The sequence below is a fragment of the Oncorhynchus mykiss genome, chromosome 11 (assembly GCF_057628025.1).
Source record: "Oncorhynchus mykiss isolate SJ-2025 chromosome 11, ASM5762802v1, whole genome shotgun sequence".
Lineage (NCBI taxonomy): Eukaryota > Metazoa > Chordata > Actinopteri > Salmoniformes > Salmonidae > Oncorhynchus > Oncorhynchus mykiss.
This window is the reverse complement of record NC_143032.1, coordinates 48,698,699-48,720,498: the sequence shown is the minus strand read 5'-3', so window position 1 is coordinate 48,720,498 and position 21,800 is coordinate 48,698,699. Positions and strand designations below refer to the sequence as shown.

General features: G+C 40.5%; 1 protein-coding gene across 1 annotated transcript; it reads left to right on the top strand.

Annotated features, from left to right (window-relative positions):
• Positions 1 to 1,540: 1,540 nt before the first annotated feature.
• slc6a4b (solute carrier family 6 member 4b) lies at positions 1,541 to 17,838 on the top strand. Its single transcript, XM_021621020.3, has 13 exons — positions 1,541 to 1,859; positions 4,678 to 4,812; positions 5,155 to 5,374; positions 5,749 to 5,887; positions 6,236 to 6,370; positions 11,368 to 11,471; positions 12,568 to 12,695; positions 12,892 to 13,004; positions 13,139 to 13,270; positions 13,504 to 13,603; positions 13,822 to 13,922; positions 15,273 to 15,440; positions 15,650 to 17,838. Exons 1-13 carry the CDS (start codon positions 1,637 to 1,639, stop codon positions 15,731 to 15,733), a joined length of 1,782 nt encoding a protein of 593 aa, XP_021476695.1. The 5' UTR covers positions 1,541 to 1,636; the 3' UTR covers positions 15,734 to 17,838.
• Positions 17,839 to 21,800: the final 3,962 nt, after the last annotated feature.

Here is a 21,800-nt window from a genome sequence, read left to right as displayed (position 1 = left end):
ACATTCTAGATGATTCTGTGCTTCCAACTTTGAGGCAACAGTTTGGCGAACACCCTTTTCTGTTTGAGCATGACCATGCCGCCGTGCACAAAGTGAGGTCCATACATAAATGGTTTTGTCGAAGTCGGTGTGGAAGAACTTGACTGGCCTGCACAGAGCCCTTACCTCAACCCCATCGAACACCTTCGGGATGAATTGGAACGCCGACTGCGAGCCAGGCCTAATCGCCCAACATCAGTACCCAACCTTAATCATGCTCTTTTGTTGAATGGAAGCAAGTCTCCGCAGCAATGTTCCAACATCTAGTGAAAAGACTTCCCAGAAGAGTGGAGGCTGTTATAGTAGCAAAGGGGACCAACTCTTTTGACACTCACAGTAAGCCTACTGCAAATATCATGTAGCCTTGGGATTATTATTGTGTATTCCCCTCTAAAACAATTTACTAACATTTTCAATTCAAGGATTTGTATAAAACAAGAGTATAGAATCAGTAGCCTACTGTATGACTCTGCATGTTCGAGGAGGACACTTTAGACAGGCCAGGCAGCAGGAACTACCATTTGGCTGTAAGTGACAAGTTCATGATGGTGTTGAATGTTGCTCGTCCAATCACATTGTCATATCCATTTTCCAAACTAACTTAATTTGGTGCACTCTCCACTCATTGACCTGCAAGATTATGACAGTCTGTGTATTTGGTTATGACTCTGTAGGACTTTTGAAATCGGACAGTGCTAAAAGTGGTGGATTCAATTACAAGGTCATTTAATTAGGTTTCCCTAACGAGTTCAGTTCAGCCACAGAGCTTCTGGTCTGTGCTGTTGTCTCCTCACCAAAAGCATTACCCTGGACTTTGTGTACTTAAAGAGTTCAAAATGGTCAAGGTTCACGTGTATTTCATTCACACCAACACACGCTCGCTCGCGCGCGCACACACACACACCCCAACACACACACACCTTTCTTTAGCCGTCTTTTACCAATCTTTTGACATGGGACTTTGCATAAAGTCAGGACCTCTTTAAAGATGTGGTGGATTATAACATTTGCATAGAGTGAATTTGAGTAGCTTGATTCCTCCTCCCCTCCATCGCAAGTTACCATGTAGATCCACAGCCTTCTTTAAATACTAAATACTCAAATGAATTCTCAAATTAATTCAAAAATGGATTCTGACAAGATACATCAAGACACATACAGTAGCCTAATAATGATATTGGGCTTTAGGGAATCTAAACAATACATAAATTCAACCAAGCCGCTTATCAAATAGTAGACCAAATAGTAGATCTCTTGAAAAGGCTGTAGGCTGGTGTTGTTAAATCATAGTTTCTAAAAATGTGCGTGAATAGAGGCCAGGGTTTCTACAATTGTAGCCAAATTTAGGGAACCAAAAACTCGTTGAGGTTGGAGTGGAGCTCATTTTGTTGATATTAATGTGTGCAGAGGTAATTCTACTCCAGGAGCCTAGTGATTGACAACTCTATCAAGTAGGCAATGTGCAGTCCCTCCTACACCTCCCACTCTGACCTGTCATCGCCCATAATATGAGAATCTTCTGTGCCTCTGAAGCTTGTCAGTTTTTTTCAAACTTACCTGCTCAGACGGCAGACTGGCGTTTGATAGTCCGCCAACCATGACCCGCCAAGACACAGCGACCCCAACGGGAAGCCTGAGCGCACAGGGCCCCTCAAACACCGGTTACAACAACAACCCAGCGCCGGTACCTGTGATCACACAGACGAACTCAAGAGACAAATGGAGCAAAAAGATGGATTTTCTTTTATCAGTCATTGGCTTCGCGGTAGACTTAGGAAACGTTTGGAGATTTCCATACATTTGTTACCAAAATGGAGGCGGTAAGAGTCCAATTTCTTAATTATTTGCTTTCTATATTAGTTGGCTAATTTATGACCTTACTTACATTTATGTGGTCTTATCTTTCTTATCTTTCTTAATATTAGATATATAACATTTTTTTTGTATTATTCTTTATATAGCATATGTTTGGATTAAGGATTCGATAAAGATAGTGGCTCTCATGCGCGCAATTGGGAAGGCTATACCTTCTGCTGTCCATGGTGCTGAAATTAGCTTCACATGCTCGAGAGCCTGCAACCCACTACAATTAACTCACTGAAACACACTGAAGTAAAACATTTTAGTTAAGCATAAAATTAAATAAAGTAGTGTACTATGTATAGCATAGGTTTTCCTGTTTATTACCTAGACTATTAGGAAAGTTCATCCGCCAAGATGAGTTCGAAAAGACAGCGTTCTATAATGGACTAGTTTAAAATGTCCCAAACGATGTCAGACGCGGTACTGAATGAGGCTACAAAACATAGGCCTGCCTCTAATCTGATCAGTATTATGGGAAATGGAAAGTGGAAGATGTCTAGCCTATCGAGATTATAGGCTATAAACGAATTAAAACGTTTCTCAATATTGTATTTGGTTGCATGAAAACTGTTTTTGTTGTTGTTTTGTATTACATCTGTAATTACCGTTGTGTTTGCACCTCACGTGTAGAAGGCTACCGTTTGCGGTTTGACTAGAGGGAATATTTCACTTGTTACGGTCATTTTATGCACCTTACAGTGGCACAACTGCTTATCTAAAAGCAGTTGTGTAGAGTACGTAACTAAAAATATTTTAAAGTACTACTTAAGTCGTTTTTTGAGTATCTGTACTCTACTTTACTATTGATATTTTTGACTACGTTTACTTTTACTTCACTACGTTCCTAAAGAAAATAATATACTTTTCCTCCATACATTTTCCACGACACCCAAAAGTAGTCATTACATTTTGAGTGCTTAGCAGGACAGGAAAATGGTCCAATTCACACACTTATCAAAATAACATCCCTGGTCATCCCTACTGCCTCTGATCTGGCGGACTCACTAAACACACACGCCTCCTTTGTAAATGATGTCTGAATGTTGCAGTGTGCCCCTGGCTATCAGTACATTTGAAAAAAAAAAAAAGAAAATGGTGCCTTCTGGTTTGCTTAATATAAGGAATTTAAAATTATTTATACATTTACTTTTACTTTCGATACTTAAGTATATTTGAGCAATTACATGTACTTTTGATACTTAAGTATATTTAAAACCAAATACTTTCAGACTTTACACAAGTAGTATTTTACCGGATGGCTTTCACTTTTGCTTGAGTCATTTTCTATTAAGGTATCTTTACTTTTACTCAAATACGACAGTTGGGTACTTTTTCCACCACTGTCTAAAAGTAGGCAAGACCATGTATCCATTTGCATGTAACTTCTGTTCTGAAAAAATATTTGTTATAAGTTATAAAATGTGTAGGGATATACAGAAATCCCTACAATCTAAAAAAAAAGGGTTCCATAAGGGTTCTTTGTCTATCGCCACAGGAGAACCCTTTTTGGTTTCAGGTAGGACCTTTTTTTACCCTCCATGTAGAAACCTCTGTGGAAAGGGTTCTACCTAGAACCAAATATGGTTCTTGAAAGGGTTCTCCTATAGGGGCAGCCGAAGAACCCCTTTAGGTTCTAGATAGCATCTTTTTTTCTAAGAGTGTACCAATCATTTGACAGATGATCTGATTAAGAAGCAAAGACTTTTCAAATCTTTGGATGATATGAATGTAATTAATGTCAATTAAAAAAACTGTCGCCAAAACATTGAATACATAAATACACATACATTTGTGCAAAAAGTAGTCAATGTTTATTTAAAGGGACAATCTGCAGTTGCTACATTCATTTTTGTACTTATATATTCATGTTATGTACCCATTAATTCTTGAAGAATAACTTATAAATGCCCCAGTTGTACCCCATCATAACCCAAAATATAAGCATGTGTTACTCCAATGTAAATGTAAATAAACACTATTTATCCTCAAAACGTGGTTAAAACTATAATGTTGATATCATGAATGGTCAGTCCTTGCATCCATAGCTGTGTTTATACATTTTAGAGTGGTTAGATGTCTCCACCCCTATCCCTCAGCTTTTTGCCAAAACAGAGGCTGGGACTACACTTTGTTATCGTTTCAACTGCTGATTGCTTCGTTAAAGATAAACACTTAACTTAAAGCATCCAGGTATGATGTTTTATAACCTGTTTAAAACCCCCTTAAAGGGATGTTGTTCCGTGTATGGGTTAATAGCAGTAAGGCCAAATAAAAATGTTCACCCCCCCCCCGCCAGTTTATTATGAGTTGATAATACTGTATGGGCCTTTTAATGTGTTATAGCAAGGCTTATAAATAATATGTTCTGTCTCTCTATGCATAGCATTTCAACTGTCTTAAACTGGCTGTTATTTAGTCCAGATCATTATGAAATGGTTACAATACATTACAAATGGGTCACACATGACTTAAAAGTTTTACATGCATTATTACTGCATGTCTTACAATGCATTACAACTTCATCATAATGCATGAAATGGATTCTATAGGTAACGTGTTACCAGATTTCCGTACATATTAAACTACTAAGTAGTAAAAGTAACAATTTGTCACGTGACTGACCTTCCTAATACATCTCACGTCTTGCACGTCTGACACTTGTACAGTGGCAAAAGCCTGGGGACGAGGTTAGGCCTGCATCTTCATCAACACAATGTGATCTCCATATAGTCATGAGTCCGACCTGTGATTTTCCCTCTTTACATCTCTGGACAGGGGCTTTCCTCATCCCCTACATTGTCATGGCCATCTTTGGAGGGGTGCCACTATTTTACATGGAACTGGCCCTGGGACAGTTCCACAGAACTGGCGCCATATCCATATGGAAACACATATGCCCCATCTTCAAAGGTAGGACAAGCATCATTTACAAAACAACCCATCTCACATCTCACTGACCCCACATCAGTGCACATCTTTACATTACTTGCATACTACACATCTTCTTCTCACGTTCACGTGGCACTTGCTGTTGACAATTCAACAGTTTATTGATAAGAACAAGGCAACTATGGAATCATTTGGAAAGTGGGTCAATTGAGATGTAAAGTACTGTACAGTCCTCAGTACATGAAACGTACACTATAGGCCTATAACTACATAGTAATTGGTCATTTCAAAATGGCATCATGTTGCATAGAGGCACGTGTCTCTAATCTCTGATCTCACTGATCCATCTGTCCATGGTTTCAGGCATTGGGTATGCGATCTGTGTCATCGCGCTGTACGTCTCCTTCTACTACAACACCATCATCGCCTGGGCACTTTTCTACTTCTACTCGTCCTTCGCCAGCGTCCTGCCCTGGACTAACTGTGACAACGCCTGGAACACTGAAAACTGCACCAACTACTTCCTGAAAGACAACGTGACCTGGAACAACTACTCCAGGTCACCTGCTGAGGAATTTTACACGTAAGTCCATGTAAGTGGCGGACAGCACAGGGAATACGTTACCGTGACCTTGAATAGCCACGTCAATTGTTTGACATCATCGTTTCATCGCATTCAAATGTTTCAAAATAGATTTTCATTGTATTCTCATTTAAACGTTTCAATTAAACACTTGCTCACAAGTGCTGAAACATGCTGTGATTATGTAAAGCTGATGGACAACAAGAAATGGTGCTCTATCAAAACAAAAAGAGTTCAATGGCTCGCTTCGTGTATAGCCCTAAAAATCAATCTATATCGAGCCACAAGGCACCATTAGTTTTAGCAATGTAGGTAAGCCTACAGGTAAAGGTAAGTAAAATCCAAACACAGTACTAATGTATTTTCCTATACAGGAGGAATGTTCTGGAGATCCACAAGTCCGATGGGCTGCGTAACGTGGGGGGTGTTCGCTGGCAGCTGATGCTCTGCCTCTTTCTCATCTTCACTATCGTTTACTTCAGTCTCTGGAAGGGAGTGAAGACATCAGGGAAGGTAGCATGTCTCAGCCACTCTTCCAGGAAACCGCATCAGTGTGTGGGGATCATTTCCGGATCATTGTTGTACATTGTGGCAAAACGGCTGTGGTTAGTACCGTTCCGGGTCATCCGACCCCAAGGCTAACGCACTAGCCACAGAGAAATATTTCAGTTGGTGATGTTCACAATCGGCTTATCAAGTACTAGGGTCATTACAATGCAACGTCCAGTGTGATTTACTTGTCTATAATCTCCATTTATCTTACCTTCTCATTTGTCCCCATCTCTCTCTCTCTCTCTCTCTCTCTCTCTCTCTCTCTCTCTCTCTCTCTCTCTCTCTGCTGCTTTGCCCTTCCCGTGCCAGGTAGTGTGGGTGACGGCCACCTTGCCCTATGTGGTGCTCTTCATCCTTTTGATCCGTGGTGCCACCCTACCAGGTGCATGGAAGGGAGTGGTCTTCTACCTAAAGCCAAAATGGGAGAAACTCTTCGAGACCAGTGTGAGTTATAGAGAAGAAACACAGAACACTTGTCCATTATCACATCAATTCCATATGATCGTCTGTTTGGAGCGGGAAACACTAAAATAGGGTGAGGAATTTCGCAGTGTTGTCTGATCTTTTTGGTACCGCTTCAAATGACAATTTGTTTATAATGTTGTTATTTGTATGTACAGATGCAGTCATTTTTCTTGCGTGTGTCAAAGCACAGCACAGCATTTTGCACTCTCCTGTGTCAAAATTGGTGAAAGAAAGGCAGTGCACAGCAGTGATCCAACACAGTCAATCCTATACAAAATAATGTAATGTCCCTGGTGATGAAGAGGATGTGGCATCTGTTATTTCAATTTGACCTTTCGCTAAGCCCCGCCCCATAATTTTGCACAACCAATCGCAGTGCTTCAATGGATAACGACTGTTGTAAAGTCCGACACCTCAGACAAGCTCACAATTAAATGGCATGAAAGCCAGTGAGAGAAATGGAGTTTTCTTTAAAAAAATGAATGTTTAAATGGCTAAATAATTTAACAGTGCACCAGAAGTACTTGCTACTGTGATTCCTGAAATGCAGAGCCTGTTGATGGAGTATTTTTAGAATGTGAAATTATACTTTTGTTACATTGTTTGCTTGCTCAGCTGGTTAGCTAACTATGACTCATTGACCACCAAACATTGCATACGCTAGCTAGCCACTTAATATAACTTGTTTTCTGGGAGGTTACTGTATTACAGTACACGCCGCTGAGAGTTGAGTGTGGAGACGAATGGATTCGGTTCAGTCAGTCATCCTGATGAGCCTTTCCCAGCTAGTTTATGTTGGCTAGCTGGCAACAACGGCAGTATGGCGCTAGTTAAAACTTGTAAAATAAAGTTTTGTTTATTTTGAGAAATAACTTGTAGTATTGGTCACCATCTCCAATTTGTTCCATCCAACATCATTTTATTCAGAGTGTAACAGCAGCCTACAAGAGAAATAACTTGTATTATTGGAAGTAACCATTTGGATGTCACAGTGATACAGTCTACACTGCTCAATGGGGAGAGTTTGCGCTGCAAGCCGACAACACAACAACACGGGGCATAGTGTCAGTCGCTCCCGCTTGCTGCAGTAAGGAGAGGGTAGCTGTTAGATCAGGGGTGGGCAATTCCAGTTATTGAGGGCCTGGTTGATGTCACAGTTTTGCCCCAGCCAAGCTAACACACCTGACTCCAATAATCACCTAATCATGATCTTCAGTTTAGAATGCAATTTGATTAATCAGCTGTGTTTGCTAGAGATGGAGAAGAAGTGTGACACCAATCAGGCCCTGGAGGACTGGAATTTCCCAGCCCTGTGCTAGATAGTGTAGCCTGTATCAGGCCAGTGTGACAGCTAAATCACATTTATTGTAGTGATTTTCACCGAAAATGTACAACTACGGCATTAACATCTAATGTTACATTTTTGTGCAAAAAAAATACTATTACTCCGATAAAAATGGAATGATTCTGAACACTTCCAAGTCCCAACTTTGGCAGAGAAGTTTCAAATTCTCTCTGAAGTTTCTAGCCACAAGCATAAACTAGCTAGCTGGGAAGGGCTCAACAGGAAGGGCTCGACTGACTGAACTGAATCCGTTTGTCTCCACTCGACTCTCGCTGCCTGACTAATGTCATCAATTTGGGCACCAGGCGTGTCTCTTGCTTGTTTTCTCAGAATGTATATTAACTAGCTAAGTTAGCAATGTTATGAATACATATTTTGCCGACATCAGGATATGATTTGAGAGCACGAGTTATCTCCAAAAGTGGATATAGCTCTCACTGTCAGACTGCATGCTGACAGTGAATTCAGAGCCTTTTAGTGGCTAGCCACACTATAAACATCATTTTACCAGGTTACTGTGAAGCAATTGCAATGACAGTCCACCACGACATACCTAAGAGTTTACTGATTAGCAAGGGGTATTATGTGTTTCATTTAAATGTGTATTAGAAACACAGATCGTTGTGAAGGGATTTCACCAGTGGTTGAATGGGGAATTGGTCTTCCTGAGAAAATGTTGTCCGAGGTTGAATAATGCATCTGTACACTGGTGTTCTGGTTATGGGGAGGTATTTTTTCTGGTGGCTATAAAGCTGTTCAAACAACCTGACCATGACATCACAAAAGATGTCAGCCTGATGTCATTGCAACCAGTATATTGGGGAACAGCCTGAGTCTACCTCTACCATAACATAGAAGGTGTTAAAAGATGCCTGAGCAGAGTCCCCACATCTGTTTTTCAGGGGAAACGGAAGTTAGGTTGAAAATACTGAATCCCTGAAAACTGTAAACATACACTTTCTGCCAGCCCGTGGAAAGTTCCTCTACCATAGTGTCCTTTAACTTTGCTTTCTTGCGTTCTACTCTCTGACGGTCCAGTGCTGTGTTGTTGGCTCAGTATGAGTGAGCGCTTTGGTTCAAGGGAATATGGATGAGATGAGATGCATAAATAAGCCACGTGATAATGAGATGCGTAGTTGGTTTAGATTTTTTCCATTAACAAAGCCCCCCCCCCCACACCCATTCTCTCTCACGCACGCACACATGCACTCTCTCTCTCTCTCTCTTTCGTCCTCCTTCTCTCTTTACAAGTGCGTGCTTCTCTTCAGATCTCTCTCAGTACAGCTGTGAAATAGGATTTGTATGAGGCTATCATTTAGCAGAAATGTCATTGGACACGACAGGTCACAGTAATCCATTGGAAAATATGACCATTTTGGCTATTCAATGAACACCCTATAATTTGTGCTTACGCTGCACGGATAATGCATTATGATGTGCAATGCGTTGCAAAATTTGACATCAGCATGAATGACCCCTTTATGATGTCTTAATATCCTGACAAAAGAGCCAAATGTGTGTAGACATTATAAAGGCACATGGAAATAGCTAGAAAAGTAAATTTCCCAAATAAAATGTGTGTGCTTGCTAGCTTGTCTTGAAATACTTAAGGTTGATAAGACAGGGTAGTCTGAACCTGTAAAAGTTGGTTTGGTGTCTCTAGCTTGAACGGTTCAAGAGTTACTATTACTGCTGGTGGGTTATTTCATGCAAATGTTGGCTAATTTAAATTGTTATAATTTATAACGTTTGAACATGTTAAAGTTGTTTTAATGTTTGCAGCTGAAATGATTTAAGAACAGTAGCGTGTATAATGTCTACCTCAGTGCTCTCATGGTTGTCATTGAAACCATTAGGTGGTATGCTAATTTGTGCTAACTCAAATGATTATAATGCATACATGTTTAAGAGAATTTGAAATCAGGAGAGCCTGAATGTTAAAGTTGGTGCTGTAGCTTTTTAGGCCAAGGAGCAGGACCATTTTGAATGTCTAGGTACCTCTGTATTCCAATGGTTGTCGTTTAAACTCATGTTAATTTATGCACATTTTAAATGGTTATAGTTCAAAAGTATAAATAGTATCACAAACCTGTATGAAAGCAAAATATGTTGAGTCAGTCTGCATATTTCAGCATTGGTTTGGAATTGATAGCTTAAACGGTTCAAGAGAAGTACCACAGACAAATGTTCCCCAGAATTCAGTTTGGTGGTACAGTAACCAAACATTTTTGGAAACCACTTGTTTATACGGTTACAGAGTGGCGGTGTTTGCTCTAATATGCACATTTAAGGAAATGTAAACTGATTAAATTATGGAAGAATGAAAGAATGCTTGAATCTATGAAGTGTTTCCGTCATGCTAAAGTTGGTTTGGAGCTTCTAGATTGAATTGTTAGAAAGCAGCGGCACTGTGAAAATCTACCTCTCATGGTAGCCATTGAGGCTAATGTAAACATTGCCCACTTCAAATCAAATCAAAGTTTATTTGTCACGCGCGCCCAATAGACCTTACAGTGAAATGCTTACTTACAGGCTCTAACCAATGGTGCGGAAAAAAAAGAGAAGGTATGTGTGTGTAGGTAAGTAAAGAAATAAAACAACAGTAAAAAGACATTTGAAAATAAGAGTAACAAGAGTAACAGACACCTGTTAGTCAGGCTTAATGAGGTAGTATGAACATGTAGGTATTGTTAAAGTGACTATGCATATATGATGAACAGAGAGTAGCAGAAGCGTAAAAAGAGGGGCTGTTCGGGTGGTGGGACACAATATGCAGATAGCCCGGTTTGCCAATGTGCGGGAGCACTGGTTGGTCGGGCCAATTTAGGTAGTATGTACATGAAATTGTTATAGATAAAAAAAGTATAAAAAAAATAAAAAATCTGAATGCAAACAATCTAAGTAGGGTCAGTCGGAACATCTCAACGTTGGTTTGGTGTTGATAGCTTAAAAACTGAAATAAAGGGATGTCAGGTTTTTAAAGTTTTTTTAATTCAAGTTTACGGCCATGACTTACATTGAGTTTTATGCAAATATGGTTGTAGTACAAAAACTATAAATAGTATCAAAAATATTTTCTCAAGCAACCTGAAGATGGTCTGTCTGCACATTCTAAAGTTGGTTTAGTGTTAATAACTTATGTGGTTTATGTGCTAGAGTGAGTGGGAAAAAAGTTATGAGTATGTAAGAATTCTAGAGTGGTCTTGCCTTCAGCAAGCACACTAACTAGTAATACATTATTACATGTGCAGACTTTAATTTCAAGTGTTACCCGTCACTTATTATATGCATTTGTATCAAACAAGAAACACTGTGCACAGATATGATATGATAGGATTTGGATGCTTGGAGGGAATCAGCAGTCCAACAGAGATATTTGAACATAATAAATGAATTAGCATTACATCTAAAGCTCCGCAATAGCAGAGGATTGTGAAAGATAGACAGACACACTGGCTGGGTGACAGACAGGAACAGTTAGGCTTCAGTAGCTTGACACAGGTCTTTACACTGTTGAGATATACAGGGATGCTGTACAAGTCAAAGCACTGAATCTGATATTCTGAGATTGCAGGTAAATCCCTCAGGTTCGGTTGTTTTGTGTGTAATTCATATCCATGTGTTTTTGTAGGTGTGGGTAGACGCTGCGGCTCAGATCTTCTTCTCCTTGGGGCCAGGCTTTGGGGTGCTCCTTGCCCTCTCCAGCTACAACCCGTTCACAAACAACTGTTATCGGTAAGAGCTGATACTAAAACTCCCTTAAATAATAATAAATATACACTGAGTGTACAAAACATGACATACACTTTCCATGACATAGACTGACCAGGTGAATCCGGGTGAAAGCTATAATCCCTTATTGATGTCACCTGTTAAATCCCCTTCGATCATTGTACTGGAAGGGGACGAGACAGGTTAAAGAAGGGTAATGAAAAATAAAAAAAACCTGTCAACCATATCGATCACTTCCAAACAAGTAAAAAGTTCAAACTAGAATGACTCAGAGGAGGTACGTGTGTCCATGATGGAAGAGGAGGCTGCTCCTCCTGAATGTCCCCTACACCAGTGGTGTAGAGCATGGCTGGATCTCTACGGTAGCGCTTCCAATCGCTCTCAAAAAAGGCCGTCAGGCATTGATATCCAGTGACAAAAACATGCGCCTCTGGCAACCCATAACTATGGCCCTCACTTTTACTCGCATCAGCCCTGTGTCGTCGAGGAGGAGGAAACGCCGGCCAATCAAGGGGATTTATTTAGGATGTGTTGAATAGATGAGCTCAAACGGATGTCCCACAGCAACTCTTTAAGACAATGTGATTACAATTATGAGAAGGGAGTGGTGAATCCAGCGTGGTGGGAGATGAAAGGATCACGGGGGCTCTCCTGAAGAAATTGAATTGTGTGCTCCCTGTGAGACGGCTGTCACGTGCGTGGTTAATGTCATTAGTACAGTATCAGTGACACACGTGAGGAAACAGTGGCACTGCTGCTTCTCAGAGAACTTGATGAATCACACAGAGTCTGAATGGACTTACTCTTGCTGACAGGGTTATCCTAATTAAACAAAGTGAATGCCCACGACATATAAATAGAATTGGCATTTAGATGAGTGTATATCTCAATGGTCCACTCACTGTTTGTGTTTGCTTGCTAGCAAGTGAACGAAAATGTCTTACAAAGGTGATCCATGTTGGGGACAGTTGCTCCATTTACAAAATCCAGATGTAACCACTGTTCCCAACCAAACCAGAGAAAGATATATACGAATGAATTACTATACTTGAGATGATCAGACAGGCACCGTGTTTGTCTCTATGTTGTGATGCCGTAGTGACGCCATAGTGACCAGCCTGGTGAACTGCCTGACCAGCTTCATGTCTGGTTTTGTGATCTTCACTGTGCTGGGGTACATGGCAGAGAAGAGAAATGTGAATGTGGAGGATGTAGCCAGAGACAAGGGTCAGTGGCCAAAACTCTTCTAGATAAATGTATTTTTTTCCCGAATACCTGTTTTAAGTGTATTTGTCTGTTTTATTAAGTAACTGTCTGAACATGTTCAACAGGAATGTATTTCTATATCTAGTGCAACAGTAGGAAATTGTAGCCTTTAGATTGTTATCAAAATGGGATTTACCCCCGAACACCTCATCCCCAGGTCCAAGCCTACTATTCATCACCTATCCAGAGGCCATAGCCAACATGACAGGGTCAACATTCTTCGCCATCATCTTCTTCGTGATGATGATCACGCTTGGGCTCGACAGCACGGTATGACAGAACTTGGGTTGAAGTGTCTCATCGAAAGAGGGAGACTTGCCTATAACTTGGATGTATCAGATTATCCCTGAACTAAGTGATGTAATCACACTCATTGACATGGCCCTCTCTCGTCTCTGTCTCAGTTTGGAGGACTGGAGGCTATCATTACTGCTGTGATGGATGAATACCCTGGTTACCTGGCGAACAGACGGGAGCTGTTTGTACTGGGCTTGGTTGTTGTGTGCTTTTTGGGCTCCCTCAGCACCCTTACCAATGTAGGTAACATGTAAATAAGAATGTAGCACTTTGAAGACACAAACTTTTCAACAGTAAACAAAAAAAGGGCACATGAGGGATCTGGAAGCTCCTGATGCAACAGTAGTCATAATAAGATAGCACAGGATTAATCAAATAATTACAATCTACAATCTACAATCTATATTAGTTTGATCAACTTGTCCAGAGGGAACCTTTTACCACATAAGTGACAGGCATGTGTTTCTCTCAGGGCGGCGCCTATGTGGTGAAACTGCTGGAGGAGTTTGGGGTGGGTTCCTCCATCATTGCAGTTGGTTTTCTTGAGGCCATTGCCGTTTCCTGGTTCTATGGTAAGAATGGTGATTTAATGGTGATGTTACATCTCACGCTTCCTATACTCCCAGTAGTCTTGCATGAGACAGAAATCATCATTTATTTTTTCTTGTAGTATGCATCCTACTGACTCCTAAATTATATTGACAGGTTTCACATGACAAGAAACTGTTTTGATAATAGTTCTTATCATAGTGTTGTTGAATGCTCTCTTTTCAATTTGTATTGCTTCCAGGTATCACGAGATTCAGCAATGACATTAAATCCATGTTAGGCTATTCTCCTGGATTATTCTGGAAGGTGTGCTGGGTGGCCATCAGTCCTGCATTTCTAGCGGTAAGCAGAGCCGGAGGGGAAACCAACCAATAAGATTTGAAATGACGGAATATATTGTCGAATCCCCCAACAGGAAGCTTTGTTATCATACCCTCATTCTGGGCAATTAAAACTGATTTAACAGTGTTCGTCATCCACTAGTTCACAAATCTGACGCAAATCAGGTGACTCAATCTGATTGGCCTACAGCACCCTGTCACGGAGTTTCTGTAACGTATGCGCTAGGAGTCAGGAAGCAGGTGCGGAAAGTGAGTTTAGTAATGAGAATAAGCAGATAAACAAAACAGGAGAACCGTACAGAACGCAAACAGAACCAATACTGCCTGAAGACTGGGGCTACTTGAGGGCTAAACAAAGGGTACGTAACCAAGGTAATGATGAAGTCCAGGTGTGCATAACGATGGGGAGCAGGTGTGTGTAATGAAAGTTGCCACAGTTTTTTGTAAAACTCTCGTATATCGCAAACTTCAAATCCCCCTTATTGGCCCTTTCTGGTAACGGCAGGTTAAATGACATGGGTGGATGGTCAGTGTAGGATCAGATGTGCTAACATTTCATTAGGACTTTGCTAGAGATTGTATGGTAATATTTTGCTTAAAGCCTGCAGGTATAACGCGTTGTACCTGGTAATAAGCATGTATCATCCTTTATAGTGGCTTAATATACAGTTTGTAAAATGCCACTTGTCTCTACGTTTCAACATTTCAACTGACTCAAAATGGCTGTTATTTAATCAGGCTCATTGTGATATGATTATAAGACATTGTAAGAGGGTCGTGAAGGTTCATGACAAGTATTACAATGTATTATAATAACACCATACTGCATTATACGTGTAGACTTTAAGTGAAGAGTTTTCCAACCATTTTTTTCCCCCCAGCATAGAACCCTCCTCCACCTTCCATTCTTCAGTCTGCAAGTAAAGGACACCCAGCTCCCTCCAGCCTCAATGTCTCATCCTTTTTTTCCTCCTGTTCATATTCCACAATCCTAAATGTCAACTTTATTCACCTGCATAACGTAATATCCCTGCCTCCACTTTGCATACGTCTCCTTTAATCTCTCTTAGCCTCCCGCTGCTGAAAGAGCTGACATTTTCCCCCAAGCTAACTTCTTTATTATCCCCCCTTTTATTGTACGGGCTAAATTGTTTCTGCTCTCATCTCCCTCGTCGGTCTGTGATAATCTCGTGAAAATAAAGATATACCTTTTTATGTATTGAAATGGCTTTTCTGCTTTTGTTGTTGTTGTTGAGGCACACAGGCGTCTAAATGCCATTGTCACATATGCGAATTCTAATTGAGAAAAATAGGAGCATGACCTTTGAGACTTGTCTCTCTCCTTTCACAGTATATAATAGTGAGCTCCCTGCTTAAGCCACCCCCCCTCCAACTCTTTGACTACAAGTACCCAGACTGGAGCATCACGGTGGGCTACGTCATCGGGGCCTCCTCCTTCATGTGGATCCCTATCTATATGGTCTACAAGCTGGTGTGGACCCCCGGATCACTGAAACAGGTCTGATGGACTCATGTACTGTGTTGACTATTGACAAGAAATGGATGTGTAGTGTGTGGTCAGTGTCACTTATTGTCCTAAAAAAAGAAGCGCATAGTTAATATATTTCAATATGTGATGAGTGTATGGCAAATGGTTTAATTAATCACACACACGTGTTGCAATCTCTTGTTACTCCATCCCTGGTCTCTACCTGTTGTTGTTCCCAGCGCCTAGCCGTTTGTCTGAGACCTGAGAGGACCATCATGCCAGAGATCCACACAGACTCCCTCAACATGAGTCCTGTTCCATAGAAGCACCTACGTTGCCAAGAACCCAGCCAGGCACATAACGTTCTACCAATAGGCTCCTGAATGAGAACCAACTCAGCAGATACAGATCAATCTCATGGAGTGTTCAACAAATCATTTTTTATTTTTTTTTGCTCAGTAAGTACAATAAACACAAATTGTCTGCAAGAGGGGACTTTAATGTAAAGAGAAAGCATTTCATATGAATTAATATTCAGTGTGAACGCGTCCTTCAAATACTGTCAGTATACAGTTTATTTTGGACAGAAAAATGTAGGTCTGATCACAAGACAGACTTCTGCAGCTATTAAGATAAGGCTGTAAGGCACTTCTCACCAATTACTTGTTTATTTATTTAACCTGGCAAGTCAGTTAAGAACAAATTCTTATTTACAATGACGGCCTACCAGGGAACAGTGGGTTAACTGCCTTGTTCAGGGGCAGAAAAACAGATGTTTACCTTCTCAGCTCGGGGATTTAATCCAGCAACCTTTCGGTTAGTGGCCCAATGCTCTCACCACTAGGTTACCTGCCACCCTTACTTCTTCCTGCTACATTATTAACAGTTAAAAACATGACCCAGTCACATTAAATTACCCTTGCATGTTTTAATTTTATTTTTATGATGTACCCTTTTAAGCAACCACAGTGACAATCAGCTTTGGAAATTGTCTCATTACAATCCCAAAACATTACATGCAGTGGAGATTTTTTAAGAAAAGTATCTTGTGTGTTGAAGATAAGATCAATAACCAGAAACCCCTTTATTAATAACTGGGTTTCATACAAAGTATAGCAGATAATGTCATTTGTTCTGTGTGATAAGTAACAATTTACACTGTGTGGCTGACGAATGGTTGATGTCTTAAAGGTTTTTTTTTTGAACAGATTTTAACCGACAATAGTTCCTCACCAACATGCAAGTTAAAAGGATTACCTCAAAGAATGCAGGTAGCGGATGAGACCAAATACGCTGCTAAAAGTCTTACCTTTTAGGTTATTCTTTATTTCATAGTCCGCTATTTACTTGTAATTTTCTTGGAAATGAAGGTAAAATGGTAATTACATAATTATTGTTACGTAATTGGTATCCTGGGTGTTTACCAATTGTTTTTGAACCAGTTGGTACCAATTATTTAGATATACACTAGATGTCTAATTGTGGGCGCTGTGTTGAAGCCACTGTGCCTCCATCTTGGCACTCCACCACCATTGAGAAAATAATATTCTAAAAGCTATAGAAATGCATTTCCCAATGTCTACATTCGTTTTTGCAACATTTATTCTATTACCCACCTTAATGCATTCTTTTAAATTATATTATGTGAGCTAAACATAAAGTTTTTTTAAATTCATACATTTCCCTGAAAGTATCATTTTTAGTTACTGTCCCCACTACAACAAAAAGTACATAAATACATGTAATTTTGTCAGTTAAACATTTAATTTAAATACTGTAGAATTCCATTCATTCCTATGGAGGACTGCTCCTACTGGGGAGTACCAATATGGCCGACCGGTGGCTTCAAAGCCTCTCAATGGCCAATACATAGCGTCAGCAATCCAGGGTTTATATACATTATTGGTTGGTTCCCGTTTTTAGCAGTTTCTTGGTATATTCCAGTTACAATGGGACTACAAAATAAATTGTTAACTTATTTTCTCCTAAGTGTTTGTTGTTGGGATAAACAACCTCCGGGGGTGTATTCTGCCTTAAATCTGCCTAAATATTGTAGCTACGTCAAAGCATTATAAACTCTGTATTGATATTATGCCTCTCCAGACAAACAAAAAACAAGGTTTTATTTTCTCGATGTGATAAGACTCTTTGAACTGTTACTCAATCCCAAATCAAAGCCTATCAGGGATTGTAACACGTTTCCATTTACGCTCAACTTTTGTTTCACTTATCTCCAGAGAATAATTTGACGAGTCGTTTTAAATATGCTATATAATATTTGGAATGTTTTGTGATTTCAGTCTTACCTTTCTAAGTAACAAAAAAAAGGAAGCAGGTCCCTGTATTTGTAGGATGTGACGGCAACTTTCTCGTATACATGTAATGAGAAGTTTAAAAAGATACTGAATATATAAACGTGTGTATTACACCCTTATGTCTTTGTCCTTCTTGAGCTAACTATTCATTTTTAGAACAACAAAACCATCTTAACGTGCCACATTTCAACTAACCATATTTGCCACTGATTTGATTGCTTGCTGCTGTTCAACTTGACTGAAACAGTAAATGTAAAGAAACGCGCAGAGCCAAACGTGTGCCCCGAAGCAGGGATGTCCATTACTGATAGCTGCCCCTCTCATGTCATTGTGGTAGCTGTCGCTGTAGACCTCAATGAGAGATTCTAATTAACAGCCTGATTTGCAATATCCAGAAACGATCAAAATGCAAGGTAATAGAATCGCTTCAAATGGTTTTAATGAAATGTTTTATTAAACAGAACCCCCCCCCCCCCCACACACACACACACACACACAACCCATAGTCCCCCCACACAACCCTGCTAAGCAAGGCTTGATCACGTCAAGGACCTCTGGTATGAGAAGAAGAGAATATCAATGGGATTAGACAATTGCTCATTTGGGTATTTCTACAGAGGGAAGCTGAGTGACACACATCAAAGCTCCTTTGTGTGGGCCATTGCGGTAGAGTTGTCTCTCAAACAGACCTGCAGAGGAGACACATGAAAGGAGCGCTGGCTCAATGGCTGCTCTTTTACCATCAGAAATGAACAGCTCGGCAAACTTCACTGTGCGATGAAGAAACACCAGAGAAATGTAAGGGCCACACTGTAACGAGAGGATCTACACAGCTTGACACAATGTCAGACTAAAATCAGACACACAAGGAGCATACTTTGTCTCTTGTCATTTTAAGATCAGGGAAATCACTCTTGAGATCTGAACTAGCAACCAGCCTCTCCAACCTCTAGGCTACCTGATATGTAATCTATCAAGTTTCATTTCAAGGCTGTCAATCAATATGAAGCGCAAGTACAGAGTAGATGGACCATCTGGTTTTTAGGGAAGAAAAGAGATACAATGTTAACCTCGGATCTAAGTTCATGTTCCAAATATAGAAAAATAACAACATTAAAAACAAAAACAGAGTGATTGCTTGCAAATGGATCATCTAGTCCAGAGCCTGAGTGCATGCCTTCTCATCATCGGTCAAACCTCGAAAGCAACAGTGAACAACACACAGAGAGAGAGAGAGAGAGAGGGAGAGAGAGTGAGAGAGAGAGAGAGCATAATGTATAATTGCCACAATCTCCCAGGTCCTTGCAAAATATAACATCAACTCAGCCACTCGTTTGTCTCTGAACAATATCTTACCCCTGCCACAAAATCACGCAGCATGGCTGCACTGGTGGAGAAGTCTAGTTCCGGAGTGCTTCTTTACTGTTTCCGACAGGTTCCTTGTTGCAGTGGATGACTTATGGGGCCAGGAAGCCTCCAATTTCATTTCCTGCCCTATGTGGTAGAGACACTCTCCAGAACACATTACACTTCTGGGGCTCATCATTAAGAGCAGAAAAGAGTGTTTGTAATGGTACATCTGCTTTGCTTGTTGCAACAGATGAAGTGGTCAAATCCAAATACATCAGTCATTTGCGTTATTAGGTTAGAGTCTGCAACCCCAAGGTCTGCATCTTGACCTTTATGACCTCACCCCATTGGTTCGTTGACATTAATCAATGTCGGGAATGTAATGATGGAAGCCCACACTTACATGATCTATGATAACTGAGTTGTTTTCTTTCTTTAACAGATGTTTAGTAGGCTATAGAATTCATAATATAAGAGAAAAGAAACCAGCACACTCAAAGAGAAACACAGAATAGGCTAGTCTTGCAAAGTTATACAGTATAGTACAAATAACTTGCATTTTCTTTACTGCTATTCTATCCGATATGATAACTCTACTGTACACAATTTCCTATTCAGTATCTAATGTAAAATCACAATGAAGCAAAACATATCTTAACTGCAAGTCACACTCTAGGCCTAATTAAATAAGAAACTGAGTAGAATCACTAGACTAGATGATACTGAGTGATAGATGGGCTACGCAACTAACATACTGTGTTTTGAAGCCACCGTGCCTCCATTTTGGCAATCCCCCACAATTGTATATTTATTTATTCAGAGTATGTATGAATGAAGGTGTTTCTTAAACTGGCAGCATGATATTTTTATTTTTAATTTAACCTTTATTTAACTAGGCAAGTCAGTTTAGAACAAATTCTTATTTACAATTCTTTAAAAAAATGTTTATTTCACCTTTATTTAACCAGGTAGACTAGTTGAGAACAAGTTCTCATTTGCAACTGCGACCTGGCCAAGATAAAGCATAGCAGTGTGAACAGACAACACAGAGTTACACATGGAGTAAACAATTAACAAGTCAATAACACAGTAGAAAAAAAGAGAGTCTATATACATTGTGTGCAAAAGGCATGAGGAGGTAGGCGAATAATTACAATTTTGCAGATTAACACTAGAGTGATAAATGATCAGATGGTCATGTACAGGTAGAGATATTGGTGTGCACAAGAGCAGAAAAGTAAATAAATAAAAACAGTATGGGGATGAGGTAGGTAAAATTGGGTGGGCTATTTACCGATAGACTATGTACAGCTGCAGCGATCAGTTAGCTGCTCAGATAGCAGATGTTTGAAGTTGGTGAGGGAGATAAATTACGGCCTACCCTGGCCAAACCCTAACCTGGAAGAAGCTGGGCCAATTGTTCAGGGCATATGTGATCCTACAGAATCAACATTTGGGTAAGGTTTGTATGTGGGTTACTGTTGCCCAGGGGTACTCAAGCACTGTTTGAGAAGGTCCGGTCACACAAATTCCCTGGTGGTGACGATTGTCATGGCAGTTTGTGTTTATAAACCATTGCATCACTGGTGAAGCAGTACAGCGACGTCATGCTAAGGTACCTCCTGTCCGACTGGATCCAGGGGAGTCAACAACCAAGGGAGTCAACAATCGAAAATCCATACGCATGGCTTACTGTATCTGTCTGACATGCTGACCACACCGCCCGCGTTGCGTGAGTGAGCGTTGCGAAAGCCATTGACACGTACATGTTATTCAATCAATTTATCCAAACTGCTCACGTGAGTCAACAAGCGTATTCAGGCGCTAAAATAGAACTTGGTCATATTTCAACCTGTGTGTCCTGATCGCGTCTGGTGTGGATGGATAAAATCGACATGCGCACGAGGACGCACACGCATGCCCGGTCTAGTCAGCATGTGATGTGATAAACAGAAATATAAGACATAAGGGACAGGGTCCATCATTTGTAAAAACCTTTTATTCATTTTAATTTTTTTGTTTTGCTTAGACTAATAAAGTTCATACCACTGGATTGTGTCTCGGTTAGACCATATTATTTGATGTCAAATCAAATCAATTTATATAGCCCTTCGTACATCAGCTGATATCTCAAAGTGCTGTACAGAAACCCAGCCTAAAACCCCAAACAGCAAGCAATGCAGGTGTAGAAGCACGGTGGCTAGGAAAAACTCCCTAGAAAGGCCAAAACCTAGAAAGAAACCTAGAGAGGAACCAGGCTATGTGGGGTGGCCAGTCCTCTTCTGGCTGTGCCGGGTGGAGATTATAACAGAACATGGCCAAGATGTTCAAATGTTCATAAATGACCAGCATGGTCAAATAATAATAATCACAGGCAGAACAGTTGAAACTGGAGCAGCAGCACGTCCAGGTGGACTGGGGACAGCAAGGAGTCATCATGCCAGGTAGTTCTGAGGCATGGTCCTAGGGCTCAGGTCCTCCGAGAGAGAGAAAGAAAGAGAGAATTAGAGAGAGCATACTTAAATTCACACAGGACACCGGATAGGACAGGAGAAGTACTCCAGATATAACAAACTGACCCTAGCCCCCCGACACATAAACTACTGCAGCATAAATACTGGAGGCTGAGACAGGAGGGGTCAGGAGTCACTGTGGCCCCATCCGATGATACCCCCGGACAGGGCCAAACAGGAAGGATATAACCCCACCCACTTTGCCAAAGCAC

Excerpts from the sequence above, each read along its gene's own strand:
- slc6a4b (XM_021621020.3), top strand. The coding sequence starts at position 1,637 with ATGACCCGCCAAGACACAGCGACCCCAACGGGAAGCCTGAGCGCACAG. Across the intron at positions 13,005-13,138 it reads CGCTTGGGCTCGACAGCACG|TTTGGAGGACTGGAGGCTAT; the intron begins GTATGACAGAAC and ends TCTCTGTCTCAG. Across the intron at positions 13,604-13,821 it reads TGCCGTTTCCTGGTTCTATG|GTATCACGAGATTCAGCAAT; the intron begins GTAAGAATGGTG and ends TATTGCTTCCAG.